The following is a 25,789-nucleotide window of genomic DNA, read 5'->3' as shown; positions in this document are numbered from 1 at the left end:
ACTTACTTTACTCTAATAAGCTACGTACTTTGTTCCTCTATAAGTAAAGAGGAGTGAAAGAGGGAGAGAAACCTTGGGCTGGCATAATCAAAGAGCTTGCCAGTAGCCCTCAAGATGTATAAGCGCTATTTCAGCCTCGCAGAGAGTTGAGAGCTCCAGAGCCTTTTTAATATGCACTTCCTCCTCTTAGAGAAAGTCACCTGCCGTGCTGTGGTGTTGTCGATCCTCTTCATCTGAATTTTCTTTCTCGTCATCGAATCTATAAACCATCGTTTGACGCTTCATTGATAAAACCAAATAGTCAGTCTATAATAGTATTCGACAGAAATTTTAAGCTCTTAACAAGGAAATTTTAACAGAAAGATACAAAGTGATACAAAAAAAGCATGAGATACGAAATAGGCCTCATATATACTTCAAAGGTTTCCAGATGGTTTAGGAGAAATCAAAACTGCAGTAGCCCCAAAGAGGGATGATTTTCTTTCTTAAACTATTCAATCGATTTCAATCATAACATGCAAATAAAATGCAATGCTAATCGTTAAGAATTCCAATTAGATAATAAAAAAGCCTATGGGTGTAGGACATTACCTTGTTGTAGCAGGTTGACATCCAATGACCAATAACTTCTATGTGAGTAGTTGGTGGCTAGAGAAACGTACAATGGCATAAGCTTCAAAATATCCACAAAACCTAACCTTACACTACCTACCCCACACCAGTAGATCCTAAACAAAATATTAACTAAGTAGGAGGCATTTTGTGAAAAGTATATTACTTTCACCTTCATCTCCTTATCAAAATTCACAAAAAATGGATCATGGCCAAATATTAACTATGCAGGTCCCTGAGTCTCTCTATGAGACTCTCCCTGCGTCTGCCGCTCTGACTCATATCTCTCCATGAACTTGTCGTATTCAACTTGTCTCTCCATTAGCATCATGACATTCGCTCGTAAGTCATCAAGCTGGCCCTTATAATCTGAAGCAGCTTTCTCAAACCTTTCTGCACGTTCAGTTAATTCTGCTATTTGGGCATCAGCTGCTTCTCTAGATGACTCTGGAATAACCATCTCGCTAAGCCCCCTTACATACCCTGACCTTTGGCCCAAAACTTCCTTAAAGATTGTTGCTGCAGCCTCATTAGTCCTCTTCTCCGGCTCCAGCTCTGACATCTTTGCAGCCATCTCCAACTATTAACCATTGAAAAAATCACATATGTTAGTAAGGAATATGTACTTAGACAACACCATATAATAATTTGGCAATTGAACCCATATTAATTTAGGCTTTTACTTTAACACTCACATATTTCTCTTCAGCAATGGGAGTCACAAATTTGTTCTTTTTCTTTGACCACCTCACTTCTTTAAAAAAATCGACCAAATTCTCCTCATTCCCAGACTGCCAATACAAGCAAATTAAATTCAACTTACACTTAAACTATATTCCAAAAAGGTCTCATTGATGTGCATCTTGCATATCGAGCTTAATTGACTTACCCTCATCTCCATTAGGCGTACAAAGGACCTTCGTCCAGCCGTGTGATTGTTTTCTTGCTTCTCTCTATTACCTTTATTCCGTTCAGACATTCGCTGCACTCACACGAATTATGATATACATGAAAGCAATCACACGTGTCAAGCTTAACATGTATCAAACAGTGCGTAAAAAATATTCTTCACAAAGCAACGTTAATTCAATGTTTGACTTCCAACTTACCTTATACTCCTCGCTTGCATATCGAGCGCATAACTTCACCCAGATGGTTGGTGTCACCAACGGTGGCACATTCGTAAGTGCTTGTTCATTACTCTCATATTTCTTGTAGGTTCTATGTAAATCATAACGAATATGATTAAACCGCTTCCGAAGTGTCTTCGTAACCGTATCACGGTGATTCTTCTTGGTCCAATCGAGGATGAAGTCAGCCTAGGGACAAACACCAAACATATTAATTATAATTAGTGCTTGAACTTAATATTAATTACGTTGGGATTTCCTCATACTCTATTTGAAAATGTATGAAATTTCAAATCAAGCTAACCTGAACGCGTGTTACCAATTCTTCCTTCTCATTAGCTGGAACGGCATGCCAGCTAGCATGACTCAAGTCCATATGGTGCTTGACCAACCATGTAACCCTTGTAGTAAAATGAGTAGCATTTTCACAACAAGGTGCAGTCTCACCATCCTTAATTCTCAGGTGGCTCAGTTGAGTCATCTGAGCTTGAGAATGCATCATCTTGGGCAGTAAGGGCAGGAATGGGTACTGTATCCTGAACTTCTTCTCTTCTTTGAGATCTACCTCGCCCTCGACCACCCCTCACTCCACGTGATCGACCTCTACCTCTTCCAGTGACCGGCATATCCAAGGCGAAGGCAACCAATAGAGTATCCCTGCAATCACACTAAGTATATACAACCATACCAATAAACAAGTGTCAAATTATGGGCATAAAGGGGGGTGGGGATTCTTCAGTTGTTATTTGAACTTAATATACGAATAAACTTTGTCAAATTCTTTGAAAAATAACAAACTAATATATTGTCAAGCACAACACACAAAATTGATACTAAAGGCATAAAAGTCTTCTATTCAATAGAAATACATAAAGGGTGCAACACATCCATTCAATGGAATAACTGCTATTCTTGAAGTATCACTTGAAGAATCAAGGGCATTCAAACATCAATACAATAAGATATTGCCACGCTGCAATCAACCTGGTAATAACTCCTGCATTAGATAAGAAACGATGGAAAAGACAAGAGCATTATTAGTGGCGAAATGATATCAGATTGAAGTAAACACAATGGGTTATGTGGAATCACGAGGTTATTACCAGCACACAATTCGCTAGTTCATCTCATCCTCCGTTGAGATACTATCTTCTTCTATGCTACCCTCTAGTTCGGCGCTGTGATCTGAATTGTCTTCGCTAGTTTCGTCATTGATAAAACCTTGCTCAAAGTGGTCCCAATTAGACCTTTGCATTACCAATGTGTCAACATCAACCTGCTCCGATTCAACATTCGGCCTGTGCATGTCTATTTGCAGTGGGATGTCATCAGCATGGACACTCACGTAAGCATCACCAGAATTATCCTCTTGGTATGCATCAACATCACTAGAATCAGATTCGTCATCTTCAATAAGGGATGATCGTGGAAGGTCATAGACATTTCTGTGTATGACCTTTTGGACTACATACCATTCCCCACGGATGCTGCGATTTTTTAGGTAAAATACCTGTGATGCTTGGGACGCCAAAACAAATGGATCATCCTTATAAGCTGTCCGCGACATATTCACACTAGTAAGATGTGGTTCCATACGTATCCCTCGTTTGGAATCAGAGATGTCAAACCATTCACATTTGAATAAGTAAACACGACGCCAACCCATGTAACGGAATTCCAATATGTCTATTAGTCTACCAAAGAACTCAAGTTTTTCAGATCCTGGTTGTTCACTAATGACCATGACACCGGAGTTTTGGGTGCGACGATGTTCTTCCCGTTTTTTTGTGTGAAATCTTATACCGTTGGTTATGCAACCAGAATAGGACGCACCCCAAGGGTCAGGACCACATGCTAAGGCATATAGATCATCCGAAACTTCTTCGGGATTATCAGCACGCCTAGCTTGAATCTATCACAAGTTCAAATAAGGAATTAAATAAAGTATAAACAATACATGTTTTCGCATTAAACAAACATATGTGGCCAAAGCAAATAAGGCTGAACTTCCAAACGAGTTTGCATACTTGTGACTTGAACCAGTCTGGAAATTTTGCAGCATGCATACTATCGGCATTATTGGGATACTCTTCACTCACTTGCATTTAGTGCTCACTAGACAAAAGCCCATCCAACGGTTAATAAGTATATGTAGGGTATGCAACATAAATTAGTATATTGAGAATGGAAAGAGTCTAAGTTGGTAACTAGTTTGGTTACTTACTTTAGGTATTCTCCAATCTCTGTGCAGTTATTAAGAACATACCATCTGGCTTTTATAAAAGCATCATCGTCTAATTGGTGACGTGATGCAAAACCCATGGGTCGCACCTTTGCGGAAAAAACAGATAGTCCCTCTCGTACACCCTCTTCTCCTTCGTCGACGTTACGTTCAGGAGGATTGAATCTAGTTTCAACATCATGGAGGTACATGGAACAAAAATTCAAGCATTCAACATGGATATAGGCCTCAGCTATTGAACCTTCTGGGTAGGCCTTATTCTTAACATATCTCTTGAATTTTCCGAGATATCTCTCGAAAGGATACATCCACCTATATTGAACTGGCCCTGCAAGCAGAGCCTCACGTGGCAAGTGATAGGCTAAGTGCACCATTATGTCGAAAAAGGTAGGCGGAAAAATCATCTCAAGCTTGCAAAGAATAACGACGATATCAGTCTGAAGCCGCTCTAAGACTTCCTTCTTACATGTTCTAGCACACAATTCTTTGAAGAAAGTGCTTAGCTCAGTTAGTGCCAACCGTACATCTTGGCGTAAGTATCCAGAAATTGCAACAGGAAGTAATCTTTGCATGAAAATATGGCAATCATGACTTTTCATCCCCGAGATTTTGCAGTCACTTACACTAACACATCTGGCAATGTTTGAAGCGAAGCCATCCGGGAATTTCACACCATGCAACCAATTACAAAAACCAGTCCGCTCAGCTCCATACAACGTATAACATGCTTGTGGCATACTAATGCGTTGTCCATCCTGAATAAGGTGTAACTCCTCTCTTATATTGAGAGTGGAAAGGTCACGACGTGCATTAGGATGATCTTTAGTTTTGCCAGAGATATTCATCAAAGTTCCTAAGATGTTGTCACATATGTTCTTCTCAATGTGCATTACATCTAGATTATGTCTAATCTTTATAGTTGACCAATATGGCAATTGAAAGAAGATACTTTTCTTGGTCCAATTGAACTCCTCTGTGGTACGCTTTCTTTTCTTTATGGATTTGCCAAAATTTGCATCAGGAATATTTTGGAGTTGAATGAGTACATCTTCTCCTGAATAAATTGTAGGTGGGTCACGATGCTCTGCACTGCCATTAAAAATAGTCTTTTTCTTTCTCCAGATGTGGCCCGGTGGCAAGAATCGGCGATGACCCATGTAACAATGCTTTCGGCTATATGTCAACCACATCGAATCTGTTTCTTCCTTGCACGATGGACATGCCATCTTCCCCTTAGTACTCCACCCGGAGAGGTTTCCATAAGCAGGAAAGTCTTTGATTGTCCATAGCAATGCTGCATGCAATCTGAAAGTCTCTTTGGCCTTTGCATCATATGTATCAACACCATTATCCCATAGATCAATCAATTCATCTATCAAAGGTTGAAGATAAACATCGATTTCATTTCCTGGTGATCTTGGTCCAGGAATCAAGAGTGAAGTGATAAAAAATGGATCCTTCATGCACAACCACGGAGGTAAGTTGTAAGGGACAAGAATCACTGGCCATACGCTATAAGGCTTAGCCAAATTATTAAATGGGTTGAAACCATCGCTAGCTAAACCAAGCCTGACATTTCTTGGATCTTCTGCGAACCAAGCATGCTTTTGATCAAATGTCGTCCACACCTCAGAGTCAGTAGGATGACTTAGAATATCTGCTGCATGACACGCTGATCCTTGTGCCACCTCATATCAACTGATGTTTTTTGTGACATAAAAAATCTCTGCAATCTTGGCTTCAACGGAAAATGTCTTAAAACCTTTTGAGGAATTCGCCTCTTCTTAGTGTTGCTGAATTTCCACCTTGAAAGTTTACATTTCGAGCATTCATCTTTATCCACATTTTCCCTCCAATAAAGAATGCAGTCATTCGGACAAACATGTATCTTGGTGTAAGTAAAGCCCAGCCCTTTTTCCAAGTTACGTGATTCTTGATATGAGTTTGGCAAAAGGGCATTGGGAAAACCCGACTTCAACAAGTGTAAAAGCATGTCGAAAGACTTTACACTCCAACCACCAAGTGTTTTAATGTGCAGCAACTTGACAGTGAATGATAGTTTAGAATACTTTGTACAACCTTCATAAAGAGGACGCCGGGAATCAGCCAACAGCTGGTCAAAAGTCCGAGATGAAAAGGTATCGACCGATGTGGAACCCGCAGCATGGAATGAATCGCTTATGGGAACATCAGGAAATCCGGCAGCCCGAATATCTCGTAACATAACATCAACATCATCAATGAATTCATCCTCTTCATCAGGATCATGCACATTATCATCATCACTTATGATTAAATCTTCTTCTTCACCATGAAAAATCCACGTCGTGTAATTCTTGTCAATACCTTTAATAAACAAGTGTCTCTCTACCTGGGTTATTGTTAGGAAGTAATTATTTGAACATCTGACACATGGGCAACGAATTTCCTCACTTGTAGCATAAGTTTGGGCCAAGGTAAGGAACTCCTTCACTCCTTTAGCATATTCCCTAGATCCAAATCTATCAGTGATTTGCATCCAACTCTTGTCCATCTAGAAATAAGTAGAGGTGCAAGAGTTGTTTAATAAGGAATAAATGCAGCACGATTTTTTGTGACTGTTGGATTCTGATCAGAGTAAACTTCATTTCAAAAAAATCCAACATGGCAAGTAGTATTGTTGAAACATATTACTGAGAAAGGGAAATAAAATATTAATCTGAATATATAGTAAGTTGGTCCATGTGCATACATAAAATATTAGATAAATGGGTTTTCCATGCATGAATATATAGTCAAGATTCAATTACTTTATCTAGTGCCAGCAGTCACTTTTTACAAGATGATTTTGAGAAGACTAAATTAAACAGCATATGATTTTCAGAAAGGATGCCCAAATGATTTACAAAGTCCAATTTAGAAGAAGATTATATAAATTCAAAGCAGAAAATTATGTTTAATTGATAATAATAAAACCATATTCACACCAGAAATTACACTTTTTGTGACCAAAAGTGTGTATTAAAGGAGAACAAAATCAACTGTATAATCAAGGATATAAGAAATGGAAGATGATTGAAGAGACTAAAGACTTCCACAAGCAGAAAAGAACAAAAGGATCTGAACTTCATGGCAAAAATAATATCTAGATAAAAGGCTTAAAAGCTAAACTCATTTTTATTTAGTAGTTGAATAAGTATAAGCTGATACCCATTCAAAATATTATTATTATTATTAGTCCATATTATTCCTGACTGCACATAGAACAAATTCAGTAGAATTAGGTGAATTTGCCTGGCTAGTGTCCCCATGGAATTATTCCAATATCTAGTTTACCATACTTTTCTTGATAAAAGAAATAAAAAGACCTCCGGCTCAGTCCACCACTTCTCTTTTTCATATACAATATTGGATAATTCAACTGATCAAATCAATCTCAAAGTGGTGAGAAACTTGGGTAGTGTGGTAAACAATAGGACAAGCACCCACATGATGACATGCATATACGCGGGTAGATCGATGGGCGTGACAAATGCATGTGTAGCTTAATCGTATGATACAATATATGACGATCCAACAATGGCATATATAAATTTGGGTATCTCATGACCATATATTTTTCTGTCCATAAATACATAAAAATCTAAAAACAGAACATATATGTGGTAGAAAGGTTCCAGAATTAATTATAAGAACGTAGACATGATGATCCTTTCAAATTTTTATTCTATTGGAAGTTAGTGACTTGTAATTTCAGAAAAAGAAACAAAGATCATGTGGGACAAGATAGGATTGAGATTAGTGTACTCTTGCCTACAACTTTAGGGTTTTATCAGTCAAAAGCAGATTTCTAGGGGATATTAGCTAGGCTTATGTACTTCAATTCAAATCATAGTCTCTAATGTCAACTATTATTAATGTCTAATTAATTTATTACTTCAATAAAATCATAGGCTGCATTACTGACTCACCGAATACATTCAAATCTGAAAACAGAACATATATGTGGTAGAAAGGCTCCAGAATTAATTATAAGGCCATAGACATGATGATCCGATCGAACTTTGATCCTCTTGGAAGTTAGTGACTCCTCATTTCAGTAAAAGAAACAAAGATCATGTGGGACAAGATAGGATTGAGATTAGAGTACCCTTGCCTATAACTTTAGGGTTTTATAAGTCAAAAGCAGATTTCTAGCTATGGGATATTAATAGATAGCTAGGCTGTATTTACTTCAATATATATATAAAATCATAGTTTCTAATGTCAACTATTAATGTCTAATTAATATATTTTTCCTTTATAGCTATAAATTTGGTTTGTTGGTATTTCTTTATGAGGAGGCAATTTGTAATCTATAAAGATGTTTGGTTCTGGCCAATTTATTTTCTGTATTAAATGCTTAAATTCTAGCGTTAGATGAGATTATCCTGTAAGTTTTTATTTTTTTTGTTCACATCTTCCTTTGTACCTCAATAGAAAATAATAGAATATAGTCGTCGTGTTTGTATATCTATATTTGAAGTAGCATGCCTCCAGTTTCCGAACTCTACAAGTTATATTATTAACTAATAATCTGGACTATATTCATGCTACTTTGAATTTAAGTTTTTATTATCATTAATTATATTAATTGATGACACATATTTTTGTATATGCACGTTAGATGCACACTCTATCTCTCCCTCCCTCTCTCTCTCTCTCTCATTAATAGTTTACAATCGTTTCAAACAATGCTATTGAACTTCTACAGACTTCCACAAAGATCAAATAGTTCTTTTTCTAAACACATTTAACAAGATTCAATCCTATCAGAATGGAAGTGTAAAATCCTACCTTACTTGACATGATTATTATAAAATGTTGGTAGACTCTGTTTGAATATCTTCACTTCCAGTTCCTTTTTCTAGTTTTAGTATTGACTTTAAGTTTGTCTCAACTATGGAGGTCTGGTGGAGTAATTTATTTATTTATTTTATAAGTAAAAATCAGTAATATATTTATTATTTATTAGATAAGCCATCATTTTTTGTTTTGTTTTGGATAGGCTTCTGGGAAGTTCCACTTAGCTCTCCAATTCATGATTTATACACCATGGAGAAGTTCATTTTTTTTAGCTTTTGAAGCCCCATCTTCTTTTAAAATTGGATTGCAAAACTTACACATGCAGTCTTTATGGTATCTATTTTGATGGATATAAGGCATGATACATGGTAGTTGCAATTATTGCCCCATGGTAATCAACTATCACCTAGCAAAAATAAATCAAGTTTCTAGTTCCAATTTTCTGTGTCTAGCTTTCCATCACTTCACAAGAGAGAAAATTAAGTTTTGTCCTGTAACTATCCAAGGAAAGCTCAAGTCACATATGAATTTATAATTCAAAAGAACTAATCAATGTGAGCATTGGAGTCCCTTAAAATGATTATAAACTACAAAACTTATCACTCAGCAACAATGTGGATCCCATTTACCACTCCTTCTTTTCATTATAAACCGCAAGTATTTTTTTTTTCAAACTTTTACCTCCCCGAAATGGCAGCAACAATTACAGAGTTTTTGTATATGCATTTACATGTGTATTTGTAGGAATGAAGCACCATAGTTGCAGGAAAATCGTGCTTAAGCAGAACCAGTAGCCAAAAATTTCATCTTTTTCCATTTTTTCCCCTTTTATAAGCAAACTATACAATCCATAAGTGTAAATCACGAGAGGTACATTTTAAAATCAAAGACCACAATGTAAAACAACTAAACTAGATACATCTATCAACCCCAAAATTACAAGCGATACGACCGATTGTTTTCGTTCAGAAACGAATCAGTTACAGAGAGAGACACAGAGAGATAGAGAGCGAGAGAGAGTGATGGAGCATAAAAGAAACTCACCGGCGAGAAGACGGCGACGAGACGACGGCGCGATGACGGTGGCGAGACAACGGCGAGAAGACTGCGCCGCTACCGAGAACCAAAACCCCCGTGTAGACAGACAGACAGAGAGAGAGAGAGAGAAAGAGAGGGAAAATGTCTGAATCGTGAGAAAATTATGGGCGCGAGGGGTAAAGTGTAGAAACTCTATTTAAGTCGCCTTAATAATACAAAAAATCGCCTTAACAAATTGATAATAACGGCGGACACTTGTTATGACAATATTGCTTTACAGGAATGGGTTTTTTCCGGCAATATTATTTCCGGCGAACAAAAATAGCCGGAAATAAGTGTTTTTTGCGGCTACTTTTATTATTGACACTAAAATTTTACCAAAGTTTAAAAATGGACTTTTTGCGACCATAATTCTATCGCCGGAACTAAAAATAGCCGCAAATAGTCATTTTTCTTATAGTGATTAATCACGTACTTTTTATTATTATTTACAATTTTTTTTCAATATTATTATTATTTTATTTTTTATTACTATTTATAATTTTTTTATATTTTTTTACTAAGTTTTTTTATTATTTTTTACGTATTTTAATCCACAAGTTTCCCGTATTCTTAATGCTAACTCGCGGAAATTAGCCAGGCACGTGCTCTGCTGCATACTGTTAATAAACTGGCCTTAAAAGTCAAGAACGTGCCTTTGAAACAGCCAGCTAGTCAGCTGCTACCTCGGAGAGCGACAAAGTAATTAAGTTTGAATAATTAACATGTCTTATCGGAAACTCATACTAATCGTAGACATTTATTTGAATACTGACATGACATGAATTCGGTACCAGCTGGCTTGAAAAAATTTGTTAACCATTTACAATTTCTTTTTGTCTGAGATCATTTTTAATGAAATATACAAAATTAAAAGGCATTTTTTATTAATATAAAATAAATTTAATTTTTGACTATTTCATTTACATAAATTTTTACATTAAAATAATTATTTTTTATTATATAATAATAAAATAATATAAAATAAATTTAAATTTTGACTATTTACATCAAATCGTTAATATTAAATTATCTATTTATTTATTATATAATATTAAGTAATTAATAATTAAAAAATATTTAATTTTTTAATTATTAATTTATTTTATTTCATCAAATTTTATTATTTTCTTTATTAATAACCATATTCTAATTAAATTAATATTTATGAGTAATATGAAGTAATAAAATAAATATTTACTCCTTAAACAATAACAAATAAATTTGATTTTACTTTTGCATATACTGAAACTCAAAACCAATTAATTTGAGTTTGTATAATTCATTGCAAGTAGTTTTTCAACTCTAATAATTAAATGAGACTTTATTTTTATATTTAAATAATCTGCTGAGGATGCTCTAGGCAGGCATGCAATCCTTCAATCTGAGTCTGATCTTCAAGAATTTTTTTTTTTTAATTTTTTTTTTCTTCTGATTAGTCTTCCAGACATTTTTAATGTAGGCCGGCCTCTGAGGCAATCCAATTCCCTTTTTACCATTCAAAGTCATAATTGAGCACTCGATTCTCTATTTTATTTTTTAAAATAAATCGTTAAAATTTATTTTTTCTATTTTATATATTAATTTTTATAATATATCATACATTAATTAATTAATTTATTATTTATATTATTTAAATATTATTTTTTTATTTTAAATATTCTCTCTAACTAATTTACAATGTTCTCATATTTTTTTAATATTTACAATACCTCGTGGTGTTTTATTTTTTCAAGACGTGATGCCATTTTTCATGAATTCATTTTTCCTTTTCTTGCTCCAGAAAAACCACTAGAAAACATTGTTTCCCAACATGAGATCTCTAAATCTATCACTGATTCACCTCCACTTGCCCCTCCTACTATTTCTTCATCATCCGAGACCACTCCTACATCATCCAGCTATACTCCTTCTTCCTCTATATTCCTTACTGCACCTCCTCTTCGTAGAAGTGAATGTGTCAGACAACCCTCCATTCTCCTTCAAGATTTTCATTGTGAACAAGTTAGCACAATGCCATCAACTACAGCTTCAAAACAAGCATCTTTGATTAAGTCAGGTACTGAGTATTGTTTAAGTACATATATTTCCTATGATACTTTGTCTTTTGCTCATAAAAATTTTGTTCATACCATTTCAAGTGTCCTAGAACCCACCTCCTATACTCAAGCTACCTTAGATCCCAAATGGCAAGAAGCAATGCAATGAGAACTTGATGCTCTCACTACCCAAAAGACCTGGTCTTTGGTTTCCTTGCCTGCTGGTCATCAACCCATTGGTAGCAAATGGGTCTATCGTATCAAATATAATTTCAATGGCACAATTGAATGCTACAAAGCTCGATTAGTTGCTAAAAGATTTTCTCAACAAGAAGGCTTGGATTACACTAAAAACTTTTCTCCTATTGCCAAATTAACTACTGTTCAATGTGTTCTTGTTGTTGTTGCTGCAAGACATTGGCCATTATATCAAATGGATATGACCAATGCCTTCCTTCATGGTGATTTAGAGGAAGAGGTGTACATGACTCCACCACCTGGTCTTTGTCGAGAGGGGGAGAAACTTGTATGTTGATTGCATAAGTCCCTTTATGGGCTTAAACAAGCTCCTCGAAATTGGTTTCCAAAATTCTCTCATGCTATCAAAAGGGCTGGCTTTGTTAAATCACATGCAAATTATTATTTATTTGTGAAGACTAAATGCTCATCTACAACTATGGTGCTTATCTATGTAGATGACATAGTGATAACTAGAAATGATGCAACTGCTATACAAAGTCTAGAACACTTTCTTCATGAATGTACAATTTCATATTAAAGATCTTGGTCTCTTTAAGTATTTCCTTGGGTTGGAAGTTGCAAGGTCCAAAGTAGGTATTGTTATCTCTCAACGAAAATATACTTTAGAGATCATAGCTAATGTTGGATACTTGTGTGCTCAACCATCAAATTCTCCCATGGAAATGAATTTGAAGTTCACAGATTATCAAGGTGATATGCTGCATGATCCAGCTTGCTACAAGAGGTTAGTTGGACAACTAATCTACCTTACAATTACAAAACTAGACTTTATGTACTTGGTTAATATTTTAAGTCAATTTATGTATGCTTCGAGAAAGCCTCACTGGGATGCTACTCTTTGCATTATCAAATATTTGAAAGGTAGTCCTGGTCTAGGCTTGTTGTTCTCCTCATGCAATTCCTTCGCCTTAAAGGCCGATTGTGATGCTAATTGGGCAAACTGCCCTATGACAAGAAGATCAACTACAGGTTATTGTGTATTCTTAGGGAATTCGTTGATTTCATGGAAAGCAAAGAAGCAGAAAATAGCTTCAAGATCATCCTCAAAAGCTTAATACAGGCCCATGGTAGCGGCAACTTGTGAGCTAACTTAGCTCAGATTTTTGCTCAATGATATACAAGTTTCTACAGGACCAGAAAGGTTGTTATGTGATAATCAAGCTACCCTCTATATAGCAACAAACCCAGTATATCATGAGTGCACCAAACATATAGAACTTGATTGTCATGTTATAAGAGAAAATATACAAGATGGCCAGATTATCCCTGAATTTGTTCCATCTCATTTGCAGCTAGCAAATATTTTTACAAAGGCTCTTGGAGGAAATGTGTTTAAGGAATTAAGAATCAAGTTGAACATGCTAGATATACGTGCTCCAACTTGAGAGGGAGTGTTAAGATTATATTAGCTTAATTTTAGAAATTTAGAGATATTCTTTCCTGTATATATTTAGGTGATTTGTAATCCCTTCAATTATGGGAATTAGTTGAGATATTTTTTATCTTCCTGCAATTCGGGACTTTGATTTACTCTTGTAAACTTGTATATAGTAGTCCTCTTTTGGCTGTTGACTGCATATAGAATGATAGAGTTTTTCTGCAAATTTATTATTATCAATACAACATCCATTGCAGCTCATTTTTAAACAAATTTCTTCATATTTTACATATAACTATATTTTACATCATCCATTGAAAATGCTCTTACATCGTGATCAAGTTCAAATAATGAAAATGTCTATCTAGGAAACTCATACTAGTCCTAGACATTTAAAGAACCATGTGTATTCATGACATGAATTCTTGTATCGGCTAGCTGGTTTGAAAAAGCTTGTTAATCCCTTTGACAATTTCTTTTTCTTTGAGGTAGGCAAGCATACAATCCTCCATTCTGAGTCTCTTAAAGAAAAGTTTTTATTTTTTTTAAATTTTTCTTCTAAATATTCTTCCAGACATTTTCAAATATTCTAAAGAGATGTCTCTATGAATCTCTATGCCATTGTTGGAGGATTAATTTAATTAATCCTTTGTCTCTATTAATTAATTGAATTAAGACAGGGAGAACTAAAAATGGTTATGATATTTTAATTTGGTTGGAAACTTGGATGGCAGATTTACTTCCTCTAATGCTTGGTATTTAGTTAGTGTAGTTGCTCCAAAACAACAATGGTTGGAATGGATATGGCATTCGGCTTTGCCAAAGAAATTCTCTATTGCAATGTGGAAATCTTTTTCACATAGTTTGAGCGTAGATGACCATATAAGGCACCTTGATATTCCGATGGTTTCCAAACGTGAGTGTTGCGAAGAAGGTGCTTTTGAAGACTTAAATCATGTTTTATATGGGGGTAGAATTGCTTCGAAACTATGGAAGACTTGCTCTAATTTTCTGGGTATACCATATGTGTCTAATCGATCTTGGTTTCAGACAGTGGAAGCATGGTTTAGAAGAACAAAAATATCCTCATAGGTCGGTAATCTGGTCGGTTTGCTTCCGATGATTTTAACTTGGAGTTTGTGGTCATGGTGCTCTGCTCGAATGGAAGGTCGTCGGGAGCATTTTGATGCTTTATGGAGGTCAGTTAAATACTGGATTGGTTGGGTTGGTAGTAGATTAAGAGTTTCTGAACGATGGAATAAACGAGATATTTCTATTTTACAAGAGTTGCGGTTGCCGATTACTCAAGCTCGTCCAAAATAGGTGCATGCAATTTCTTGGCATAAGCCAAATTGGAGATGGTTTAAATTAAATGTGGATGGTAACAGTCTTAATAATCCAAGTGAATCTGGTGCAGAAGGCGTGTTACGTAATCATGAGGACATTACTCAGTTTGTGTTTGCTGCATATACTGGTATTGGTTCTAATAATCATGCTAAATTGATGGCACTTCTTCTTGGTTTGAGACATTGTAAGTTATATGGTATTAATAATATTGTCCTTGAGTTGGATTCGCTCTTGATTGTTAACTAGCCAAAAGAAGGTCGATGTAATGTTTGGTATTTGGAGGAATTTTGGGAAGAAATCAAATGTCTTCTTAGTGGGATGAATGTGCGGTATCAACGTGTTTTTAGAGAAGGAAATTCTATGGAAGATTGGCTTGCGAGACTAGGTAGCAGTGGAAGTTCTGAAGAGTTTACACAAGGAAATACTCCTCATATGCTTAAAGGAATTTTGCATATGGATCGGTGTGGTTTGCCTAACTTGAGAGTTGTTTAGAGTTGGTCTTTGTCCGACATGTTTAGAGGTCTGCTTTTATTTCCAGTTTTTGTTTTTTCGGTTAGGTTGGTCCTTTTCTTTTGCATTCTTGGTTTTGGTTTTTTATGCAAACTCCCAGATGCTTCAAATGTAACCATGGTATTCCCCTGCCATAAGTGAGGGTCTATTAATAAAATTTGGGAGAGGTCACTCTTGGACATGTGGCCCTAACTCTTTAAAAAACAAATCCTTTGTCAAACTTTAGAGATCAGAAGCTGAATTTTCAGCAAAACCATATAATTAAGATTTAATAACGTTAATGAGGGGATAGACGTTGTGAATGTTTGATATAGGTAGTAAATTAATCTACGCACCCAAGAAACTTATGGAAAAACCCTTGTATTTAGAGAAGTCCCACTTCGATCTCTACTAACATTAGTCGCTAATTATATATATACCACTACTAAACTAATTCGTACTTCCACATTCACATTTCTTCCGCACGCGCGTGATCACCATTAAGTACGATTACATATTTATAAAGAAAACTTATAAACAGTAGTAATGATAAGACAAGTAATTTATGGAAAATAATTGACTGGGTCCTTCTCTCTCTCTCTCTCTCTCTCTCTCTCTCATTAGAGTATAAGATAGAGTAAGGTTTTAGTCCCCTTGCCGGTGCAGGGTGGTTTATCTCTTTTCCGAGAGCCTGGTTGTCCTTTTTTCTGACGCTTACTGTTTCCAATGCATGATGGAGGAAGAAGACCTTGCGAAGAGATGGGAAAGATTGAACCTGTCTACTATAGAAAGTGAAGTTCTAAAAGTCCCTTCTGCTAGGTCTACTAAGGATCTCTTACGTAAAACATATTGCATTGTTCGGGGAGTCTCAACTGGGAAAGGGATAAATAGCGAAGCATTCAGAACAACAATGTCGCAAGTATGGAGATTGGAGGGATGGGTAAAGTTCAAAGAACTAGGAGAACATAAATTCCTAATCGAATTTTAGCTTCTGGGTGATAAAGAAAAAGTGCTAGGGGGTGTCCATGGTTCTTCGACAGGAATCTGGTGTCCTTTCTTGAAATAAATGAAGATGATTCTTTAAATTCCATAAGTTTTCAATTTGAACCATTTTGGGCCCAACTACACGGATTGCCATGGGGGGCAATGACAGACGAAGTGGGTATGCACTTGGGTTCCTCGGTTGGCCATGTCATTAGAGTGGATGCTGACTCTGATGGAGTTGCATGGGGGAAATGTATGCGAATAAGAGTTGTAGTGGACTTACATAAACCACTTTTATGTGGAAAATGGGTGGAACTGAATAACTGTAAACACTAGATCTCCATAAGTATGAAAGACTTTAGGAGTTCTGCTTTCAGTGTGGTATTATTGCCCTTAAATGTAAAAACTGCATCCAACAGCGGGGTCCTACACAAGGCCTTGATACCAAGCCTTTGCAATTTGGTCCTTGGCTTCGGGTGCAACCAACGAACTCTAAGATTTTTGATGCTAGACAATACGGTGGTACTTCTGGTGGTCTGAACCAAAAGCAGAGACAACAATCTGAAACTTCTAGGAATAAGGATAAGGAAACCAGTTCTGGCAAGAATGCAAGTGAGGAAGAAGTCATGGCCATTTATGAGGACCTGCCTAACTCAAACAGTCTTGATAAGGAAAATAGCACTAAAATGGGGAACCAAACTAAGGAGGGGTTTGATCATTCTAATTTTGGAAACTCCTTAAAGTCAGAGTCCCCGATTGCACCTATGGTGGAGGTAATTATTGCCAACTATCAACCCTCTAATCTATTAAAGTCCACTGATAGTAAAGAATATTCTGTAAATGAAATATTGCCTACTGTTGATGTTGAACCACCACCATTTATGGAAAGCGAGCTGCAACAAGATAGGTCTAATACAGATATGGCTGCGCCTATAAGTACTGGTGTTGTGACCAGGCAGAAAGGGGCCACCTTGAATAGGAAGGCTAGGGAGGTATTCCACTCTATCCCTATGGACACGGTCTCAAAAAGCAGGGGGTTTAATAAAAGAGGTTTGAAGAATCAGCGGGATTTGCCATTAGAAAGGAAGAAATCAAAAGGTAACCAAATCCTAGGTGTAAACAGTCATAAAACTGAATTGGTAGAGGTTGCTACGCAGTCCTACCAACAACAATGATAGGCCTTAGTTGGAACTGTAGGGGGCTTGGGAACCCTCGTACAGCTCGAGAATTAAACCTCTTAGTGAGAACAAAGTGGCCCGAATTCATATTCTTAATGAAAACAAAGTGTGGAAGGAAAAGGGTGGAGGAGGTGAGGAACAATATGGGTTTTGATTGCAATTTTGTGGTGGATAGCAAAGGTCTTAGTGGAGGTTTAGTTTTTATATGGAAAGGCAATATGGACTTCAGTTTAGAGAATTATTCTCAAAACCATATTTCGATGATCTTAACTCAACAGGAGGGTATGCAGCAAATATTGCTCACTGGCTTTTATAGATTTCCTGAAACAGCAAAAAGAGGGGACAATTAGAATCTGATGAAAATGATCAGCCCTAAGGAGAACAAACCGTGGCTATGCTTTGGAGACTTCAATGAAATCTTACATCACCATGAAAAAGTAGGAGCAACCAGCAGACCATATCTTCAAATGGAAGCCTTCAGAAGTGTTGTGGACTGGTGTGGCCTGAGTGACCTAGGTTATGAAGGCTCAAAATACACCTAGTACAATAATAGAGAGGGAATCCATTTCACCAAAGAAAGATTGGATCGAGGCCTTGGAAACTTGCTATGGTCTAGTCTGTTTTGTGAATGCAATATCAGTGCTCTAGTTGCTCAAACTTCTGACCACTGCCCCTTATTGATCAATGCAAGAAGAATAAGAAGGTGGGGACCATTCATAGAGACTAAAAGAGAGAAGATCTTCATATTTGAGGCAAGCTGGAACCTTCTTGAAGCCTGCAACAGCATCATTAATTCTAGTTGGTCTTGCCAGGACACTCAACAGGGTTTTAAGATTAATTCAATCATGAGGAAGCTTAACAGATGCAAGGATTCTTTAAAACAGTTGAGCTCAACTCTTTGGAAAAAATGGAGGGACATTCAAACTAATATGAACCAACTTTCCAAGATGCCAGACTCAAACACTGGTTCAAATTCAGTAGCTATCAAGGCCCTAAAGAAGGTTATTGACAAAGCTCTTGAGGAAGAGAATTTGAAATGGCAGCAGAGGGAAAAATAGGCATGGCTTAAAGATGGTGACAGAAACTCTAAGTATTTTCACAGGTGTGCTAATCAGAGGAGGAAAAATAATGGAATTCAAAAGATTGTAAAGGCTGATGGCAATGAAACTACTGATTTGGGAGAAATTTCTGCCCTATTCTCTCAATATTTCCAAGAGCTATTTACCTCCTCAAATCCAAGTGGTATGGATGTTTGCTTGGGTCATGTCCATCATAGAGTGGATAGAGAGATGAACTCCAATCTCTTTAAACAATTTACAGCAGAAGAGGTAAAGGCTGCACTGTTTCAAATGAATCCTATGGGTGCTCCTGGCCCAGATGATTTCACTGCTTTGTTTTACCAATCTCATTGGGAAGTTGTAGGAGAGGATGTCACTAAAGCAATGTTGGAAGTCTTAAATGGAGGTGGTGAGATTTCTCCTATTAATAATACATTCATTGTCCTAATACCAAAAGTCAAAAATCCTCAAACAGTTCTGGAATTTAGGCCTATTTCCCTCTGCAATGTCATTTACAAAGTGGTTTCAAAAGTCCTCTCCAATAGACTGAAGGAAATACTTCCTCTCATCATTGCCCCTACACAAAGTGCTTTTATTCCCGGGAGGATGATCCTTGATAATATCATTGTAGCTTTTGAAATACTTCACTCTATGTCTACTAAAGGCAAAGGGCAGCAAGGCTACATGGCTATCAAGCTGGACATGAGCAAGGCCTATGATAGGGTGGAATGAGAGTTTTTTAGGAAGGTCATGGCAAAAATGGGATTCAACAACAGATGGATAAATCTAGTTATGTAATGTGTCTCTACTGTATCTTACTCTATTCTTGTTAATGGAAACACTCAAGGCAGCTTTAGTCCATCAAGAGGAATTAGACAGGGAGATCCCCTCTCTCCCTACTTATTCATATTGATTGCTAAGGTGTTAAGCAGTTTACTTAACCATGCTGAAGTTTCCAAAATGATTCATGGGTTTCCAATTTGCAGGGGGAAGCTTAGCATCAACCATTTATTTTTTGCAGACGATAGCTTGCGTTTCTGTCGACCAAATGCAAGGGAGTGGTCCTCTATCCATATTCTGTTAAAACTCTATGAAGAAGCCTCTGGCCAGAAACTTAACAAGACAAAAACATCTATTTTCTTCAATCCAAACACAAGATCAGCAACTAAAGATTACATTTTGAGTCTTGCAGGTACTAGATCATCTTCTTGCTATGAAAAGTACCTTGGATTACCAGCACTCGTAGGTAGATCCAAAAATGCTGCTTTCAAGGGTATCATTGACAGAATCAGAGCAAAAGTAGGAAACTGGAAGAATAAGTTCCTTTCTCATGCAGGTAAGGAAATACTTCTAAAGGTTGTGATATAGGCCCTTCCTACTTATTGCATGGGGGTCTTTAAATTACCTAAGTCCTTATTGAGTGAGATTAATAGAGTCATGCATCATTTTTGGTGGGGCCAGCTTCAAAATGAAAAAAGGTGCATTGGGTGTCTTAGAGACAGATGGGAAGATTGAAAGCTGCAGGAGGGTTTGGCTTTAGAGACTTTGAGAGTTTTAACTTGGCATTATTGGCAAAGCAAGGGTGGAGACTTGTTCAATACCCTAACTCTCTAGCTGCCCAAGTCCTTAAAATGAAATATTAGCCAGAACATGATTTCTTCCAAGCCAAGATAGGAAATAGACCATCTTTCATCTGGAGGACCTTTTGTGCTGCAAAAGGACTACTTGTAAAAGACTCATTATGGCGTATTGGAAATAGTCAGAAAACCAGAATATGGAAGGACAGGTGGTTGCCTCAACCTACTAGTTACATGGTTCAATCTCCAGTACACATTCTATAGGAAGATGATAAAGTGGAAAGACTGATAAACAATGAGACCAAGCAATGGGATAAGGGCCTGATTACAGATGCTCTTGGTTTTGATACAGCTGCAATGATTCTAAAAATTGCCATCAGCTCTTCGGGTGCTAAAGATAAACTAATATGGTTGGGCACTAAAGATGGTTCATTCACTGTCAAAAGTGCCTATCATATGCAGAAAGAGTCTATTGAAATGTTTAGAGGACAATCATCCAGAGGGATACAAAACTAGAGAAATTGGACTGAATGTTGGAAGTTGTAGGTTCCTAATGCCACTAAGACTTTCCTCTGGTGAGCATGTCTTGAATCACTTCCCACCATACTCAATTTGTTCAAGAGAAAGATAGTGGATTCTCCTATCGGTCCTATCTGCTGCAGGGAAGAGGAATCTACCACTCATGCTCTATGGAGTTGCAATTCTGCTATGGATGTTTGGAGTCAAGGCCATATATTTTTTCAAAAAAGCTCTTTGAGGGAAGTCAATTTCAAAGAGCTATATATATATGTGCATCTTTTTTTACAATGTGATCAGAAATTATTCGACCTGTTCTCAGTCGTTGCTAGGAGCATATGGTTAAGAAGAAACAAGCTACTCTTTGAGGGGTCCTTCTTGCACCCAAACCAGGTTTTGAAACAGGCATCTCAGTCCCTAGAAGATTTCAAGGTAGCTCAAGTTAGAAAAGTGGTTACAACTCAGGTAGCTTCTATTCATCCCTCTATGTGGATTCCTCCTCCAACAGATTGTATCAAAATCAATTAGGATGCTGTTGTGGATATGCCCCAAAACAGAATTGGCATTGGTCTGGTGGCCCGAGACCATGAGGGCACTGTGTTGGTCACTAAAAAGCTTTCTATCTCCACCATTACTGAACCTATCTTGGTTGAAGCATTAGGAGCCTTTCATGCAGCTACCTTGGCAAAGGAACTAGGTTTGAACTCTATTATCTTAGAAGGTGATGCACTCCAGATTGTGAATGGAATCAACCTCCAAGCTAAAAGATGGGATAGAGTGGGTATGATTTTGTTAGACAATAAGGTGTTACTCTCTAGCTTGAATCAATGGAAGGTAGTTTTTGTTAGGAGAAGTGGTAATCAGGTTGCTCACGAACTAGCTAAGGAATCATTAGAACTAGCTGAGAATTCGATTGAACTGGTCTATCGACCACTTTGTAATCCTGTTCCACCTTTCCCTTGATTTATATGAAAGTATGATATTTCATCTCAAAAAAAAAAAAAAAAAAAGACAAGTAATTTATGAGACATTTATGTAATGACACAGTGGGAATCAGAAAATTTTCTTAAGGGATCAGTTTTTCTAATTTATGACACATTTATGTTAAAACAAATTGACAAATCTTAATCTTAATTTCAACAAAACATATAAAAGCGTAACTATTCATTAAAAGTCATATTTCAATAATTTGCTATATACATGCAAAGATAAAATTCAATAAATAAACCTTGACATCTATTTCAGATTTCTAAGGACAATGTTTCATAGATATATATTCATCTATTATTTTTTTTGCAATGAAATATTTAGAATTTATTTTCTTAATAAAAACAAATCATATCTTTCATTCTAGTATGTAAGCTAGTTTATTAAGTTTTATATAAAATCTAAATATTAATTTGATGTTATAGCAAGCATCTAAGACTATAATTAAGATATTAAATAAATATTTTCTTGCTCGATAAAGTCTAGGGGATAAAAACTTCTCAAATTATTTTGTCTATAGATCATCAAATTTCAATAACTTCTTGAATTTATTTCACTTCAGATTCTATATTAAGAAGCATAATATTGTATAACAAAAACCTTTGGGATACAAATTAATAAATTTATTATTTCTCTAGGGGGCTCATCTACTCAGTCAACCACTCCTCCGCCTTGGGTGGCACTCTTTGGTCTAGCAGTAGCTTAGTGATAATGACCCCATATGGTAAGCTGTCAGTGGAGATGATACTCGCCTCGTTGCGAATCCTATCAAATATCCGCAACGGCATGTCAGTGGGCTCTCCACGTGCCAAACTAATAAGGAACTGTGTGTGTGTCTAACTGAATGTGGCCTTATGTGCCACAGGATCCACGTTTGTTGCAACTATGAGATGCAACATACGAGAAAATGGGAGCAGCAACATCTGGGAGAATGTGTTCTTCTTCTCAAATTGTGTGCGGTATCTCCTAGTGAGGATTAAGAAATCCTCATCGCGATCGACATCCTGAGAGTCATCAGTATCCTCTCCCTCTGACTGGTCAAAATCTCTAGCCATAAAATCGACAGGGCCTATAGATGATGCAGATAGACCTACATCTACTGCGCCCTCATCTTAAGCAAATGGGCCCACATCTGCAACGCCCTTATCCTGAGCAAATGTGCCTACATTTGCTGTGCCCTCAGCCTGAGCATCCACTTTACTTAATGCCTCAGATACGTGACGATGCCCGAGTAGCTGGGCAATGACATTGACTGAAATCTCAAACTGAACTCTGCATACAGTTACGGTGTGAGATGATGCATCCTGAGGCATAGACGACTTCTCCATATAAAACTCGTGGACCATGGAAGGGTATATACTCCACCTCAGTTGGCAGATGTTAATGTTGAGGGTACAAAAGTCTGTATGCTATAGGTTTGGATAAAGTAGAAAGTCATATATTTGTGAATTGTATGGATTTTAGATATATGCAATGGGTATTGGATGGTGAGCCTTATGAACAATCTGCTTTCAATAGCTTTGACTCTGGTGTTGAAATAAGGCACATGGATGAGGATAATGAGCGGGATGACACTAGTGAGTGGGATGAGATGGAGGAGATATTGGGTGACATTGGAGCTGGGACGTGGCCTGTAGTGTTGATTCTATATAATCTTCTACCATGGAAGTGCATGAAGGTACCGAACTTTTTGTTAACTTTGCATATCCATAGCGCAAGATTACTTGGGGATGATATTGACGTATTCATGTAGCCATTAATTGAAGAGTTGATAGATATTCTATGGGAAAATGGTGTCTAAACATTTGTTGCATACACATCAACATCTTTTTAGATGCATGCTATAGTACCATGGACGATAAATGACTTTCCAGCATATGGTAATCTTTCTGAAGTACTAAAAGGAAATTGGCGTGTCCCATGTGTAATACAAAGATTGCAAGTGAGTGGCTAAAATATTCACAACAGATGTATTTAATGGGCCATCAATGGTATTTGTCAACAAATCATGAATGGCAAAGGGAAGGCACTAAATTTTAGTGAGAGAGTGGAGGACAAAATTGCACTAAAGGATTTTTCTAGGGATGATATAGTGGAACAATTGATGGAACTTGGCATGAACATTTTTGGTGAAGGTCAGGGAAAGAAGAAGGGAAAATGAGGGGCAGCGGACACCACAACAATTTTGAGCTATTAGAACAATTTTTCTTAGTAACGAAATGAAAATCGCCCAAAAAATAAGATCTAGGGATGAAATCTTGATTTCAATCCAAAAAAATACAAAAACATGTAGACCATTCGAAAGTGTTCGAACAATATACTTAGGGATGATAAATTTCATCTCTAATAAAAATAATTGCTCGAGGATGGGGAGAAATTAGTGGGTTAAGAGCGGGAAACTAATTTATTGTTCGAAAAGCACTTTACATCATTCGAACATGTAGTTCACCAATTTAGAACGATGTATAGGGTTTGAATGGTAACGTTTGAATGGTTATATTGTGTTTGAATGGTGACACTAATTTAATCAATTAAAGAAATAATAATAGTAATCAATAATTATTTTATAGAAAAAAAGATATAATGCATAATTAATTAAACTTACAAGACGTCAAATATTGTCCATACTAAAAATAAAACAAAATACAAGTAAAGGATATAAAATACTATGTCCCCAACTCTTTGAGGACATCCTCGATTGCATCTATTTTTGCCTCTGTCTGTGTCAATTGAGTAGATATCATTTCCTGAGTCCAAGACACGGTGCTAATGCCTCAGACTGCATGGATGTCTCACTGGCTGATACTCCATGATAAGTCAGGTGTGCATCTCTGATCTAAGTATCAACAGACTCTATAGTAGAAGCATGATGATGAAGTCATGAATGCCCAATACTCCGTGACACGGTGGAGGAGTTGATCGGTCCAATTGGCTCTCGAATATACTTAGCAACATCAGGTAAGACTCCGATCGATAATAGGAATCGTGTGATCAGGAGGTCGAATGGCAAAATATCTATCATCGTAACGAACGATAGGGGTGTACAAAAAATAGCCACACTAGACGTGACCGACACAAACCGGTCACCAGAGGTTCTAACCGGTTGAAACTGGTAGGGAACCGGTTGGAGGCCAGTAGCATTTTAACAAAACAGATTGGCGTCAATTCGGTCGTGTTTTGAAGCCAGTTCAAACTACTAAATCCGCCAATGCCTTATAATATTATTTTTTTAAAATTATATGTTTATGAAACGATGTCATTCCACTTAAGTTTAAGTGGAACGGTGCCGTTTTATGCCATTAGTTGTGTTTTAAATATAACGAAAATGATGTCGTTTAGTTTAATACCAAATGGCATCATTTTATCCATTACGTATGAAACAAAAAATAAGTGGAACGACGTCGTTGGATTTAAAACCAAACGGCGTCGTTTTCCATTTATATAGTCTTCTTCAACCTTTCTTCTTCCTCGATTTGTTTTCTGTTACTCATCTTCTCTGTCTCTCTCTCCTCTGCAACTCTCTCTCTACTCTCTTAGACAACCATCACCGCTAGGGAGAACCAAGAACCGATCGTAAACTGTCAAAGAACTGCCAGAGTCAATACAATTAGTTTTTCTCCTCCCCATCGACCGGTTACGGTTAGTTGCTCCACCTTTTTTTCCCTTGTTGGTCGGTGTCGGAATGAAATACCTCGTATGCTGATAATATATCTACCATCAATATCCTCGCCGATGGCACGAGCCCTTTATAAAAGTCAGTGGCAAGATCAATATATGCCAAGAATGGGAACGCCTTGTCCCTGTGGTCCAAAATTGGTGACCAATCGCGCTCCAGGAACACCGATGTCAAGGAGCGGCTCTCGAAGAGAAGATCCTGAAAATCGTCGATTTTCACCTAACGCTCTAATAAAACTTTTATGGCCTAAGAATGTATAAACCATACTACTAGAAGAACCTCCTTCCCCTAGTCTAGCACGCTTTGACCTTCTCCTAACAGACCTTTCAACCTAACATTTAAATAATAAAATTAAAAGGATTAATTACAAAATATAATATACAAAACAATCATAAAATTATATAATTAATGAAA

The 25,789-nt window shown here is 36.8% G+C and overlaps 3 protein-coding genes across 3 annotated transcripts; 1 reads left to right on the top strand and 2 right to left on the bottom strand.

The window, feature by feature from the left end:
- Positions 1-3,962: 3,962 nt before the first annotated feature.
- Positions 3,963-5,447, bottom strand: LOC122310296. Its single transcript, XM_043124177.1, has one exon. The coding sequence runs from the start codon at positions 5,445-5,447 to the stop codon at positions 3,963-3,965; it is 1,485 nt and encodes a 494-aa protein (XP_042980111.1).
- A 185-nt stretch (positions 5,448-5,632) lies between these two features.
- Positions 5,633-6,517, bottom strand: LOC122310295. The gene has a single exon (XM_043124176.1). The coding sequence runs from the start codon at positions 6,515-6,517 to the stop codon at positions 5,633-5,635; it is 885 nt and encodes a 294-aa protein (XP_042980110.1).
- A 13,062-nt stretch (positions 6,518-19,579) lies between these two features.
- On the top strand, positions 19,580-21,675 carry LOC122310294. Its single transcript, XM_043124175.1, has 5 exons — positions 19,580-19,955; positions 20,053-20,147; positions 20,461-20,641; positions 21,035-21,144; positions 21,241-21,675. Exons 1-5 carry the CDS (start codon positions 19,580-19,582, stop codon positions 21,673-21,675), a joined length of 1,197 nt encoding a protein of 398 aa, XP_042980109.1.
- The last annotated feature ends 4,114 nt before the right edge of the window (positions 21,676-25,789 follow it).

The sequence above is a fragment of the Carya illinoinensis genome, chromosome 5, assembly GCF_018687715.1.
Source record: "Carya illinoinensis cultivar Pawnee chromosome 5, C.illinoinensisPawnee_v1, whole genome shotgun sequence".
In the NCBI taxonomy this organism is placed as follows: Eukaryota; Viridiplantae; Streptophyta; class Magnoliopsida; order Fagales; family Juglandaceae; genus Carya; species Carya illinoinensis.
Note: the sequence above shows the minus strand (reverse complement) of the source record. Positions and strands in the feature narration are given on the sequence as shown.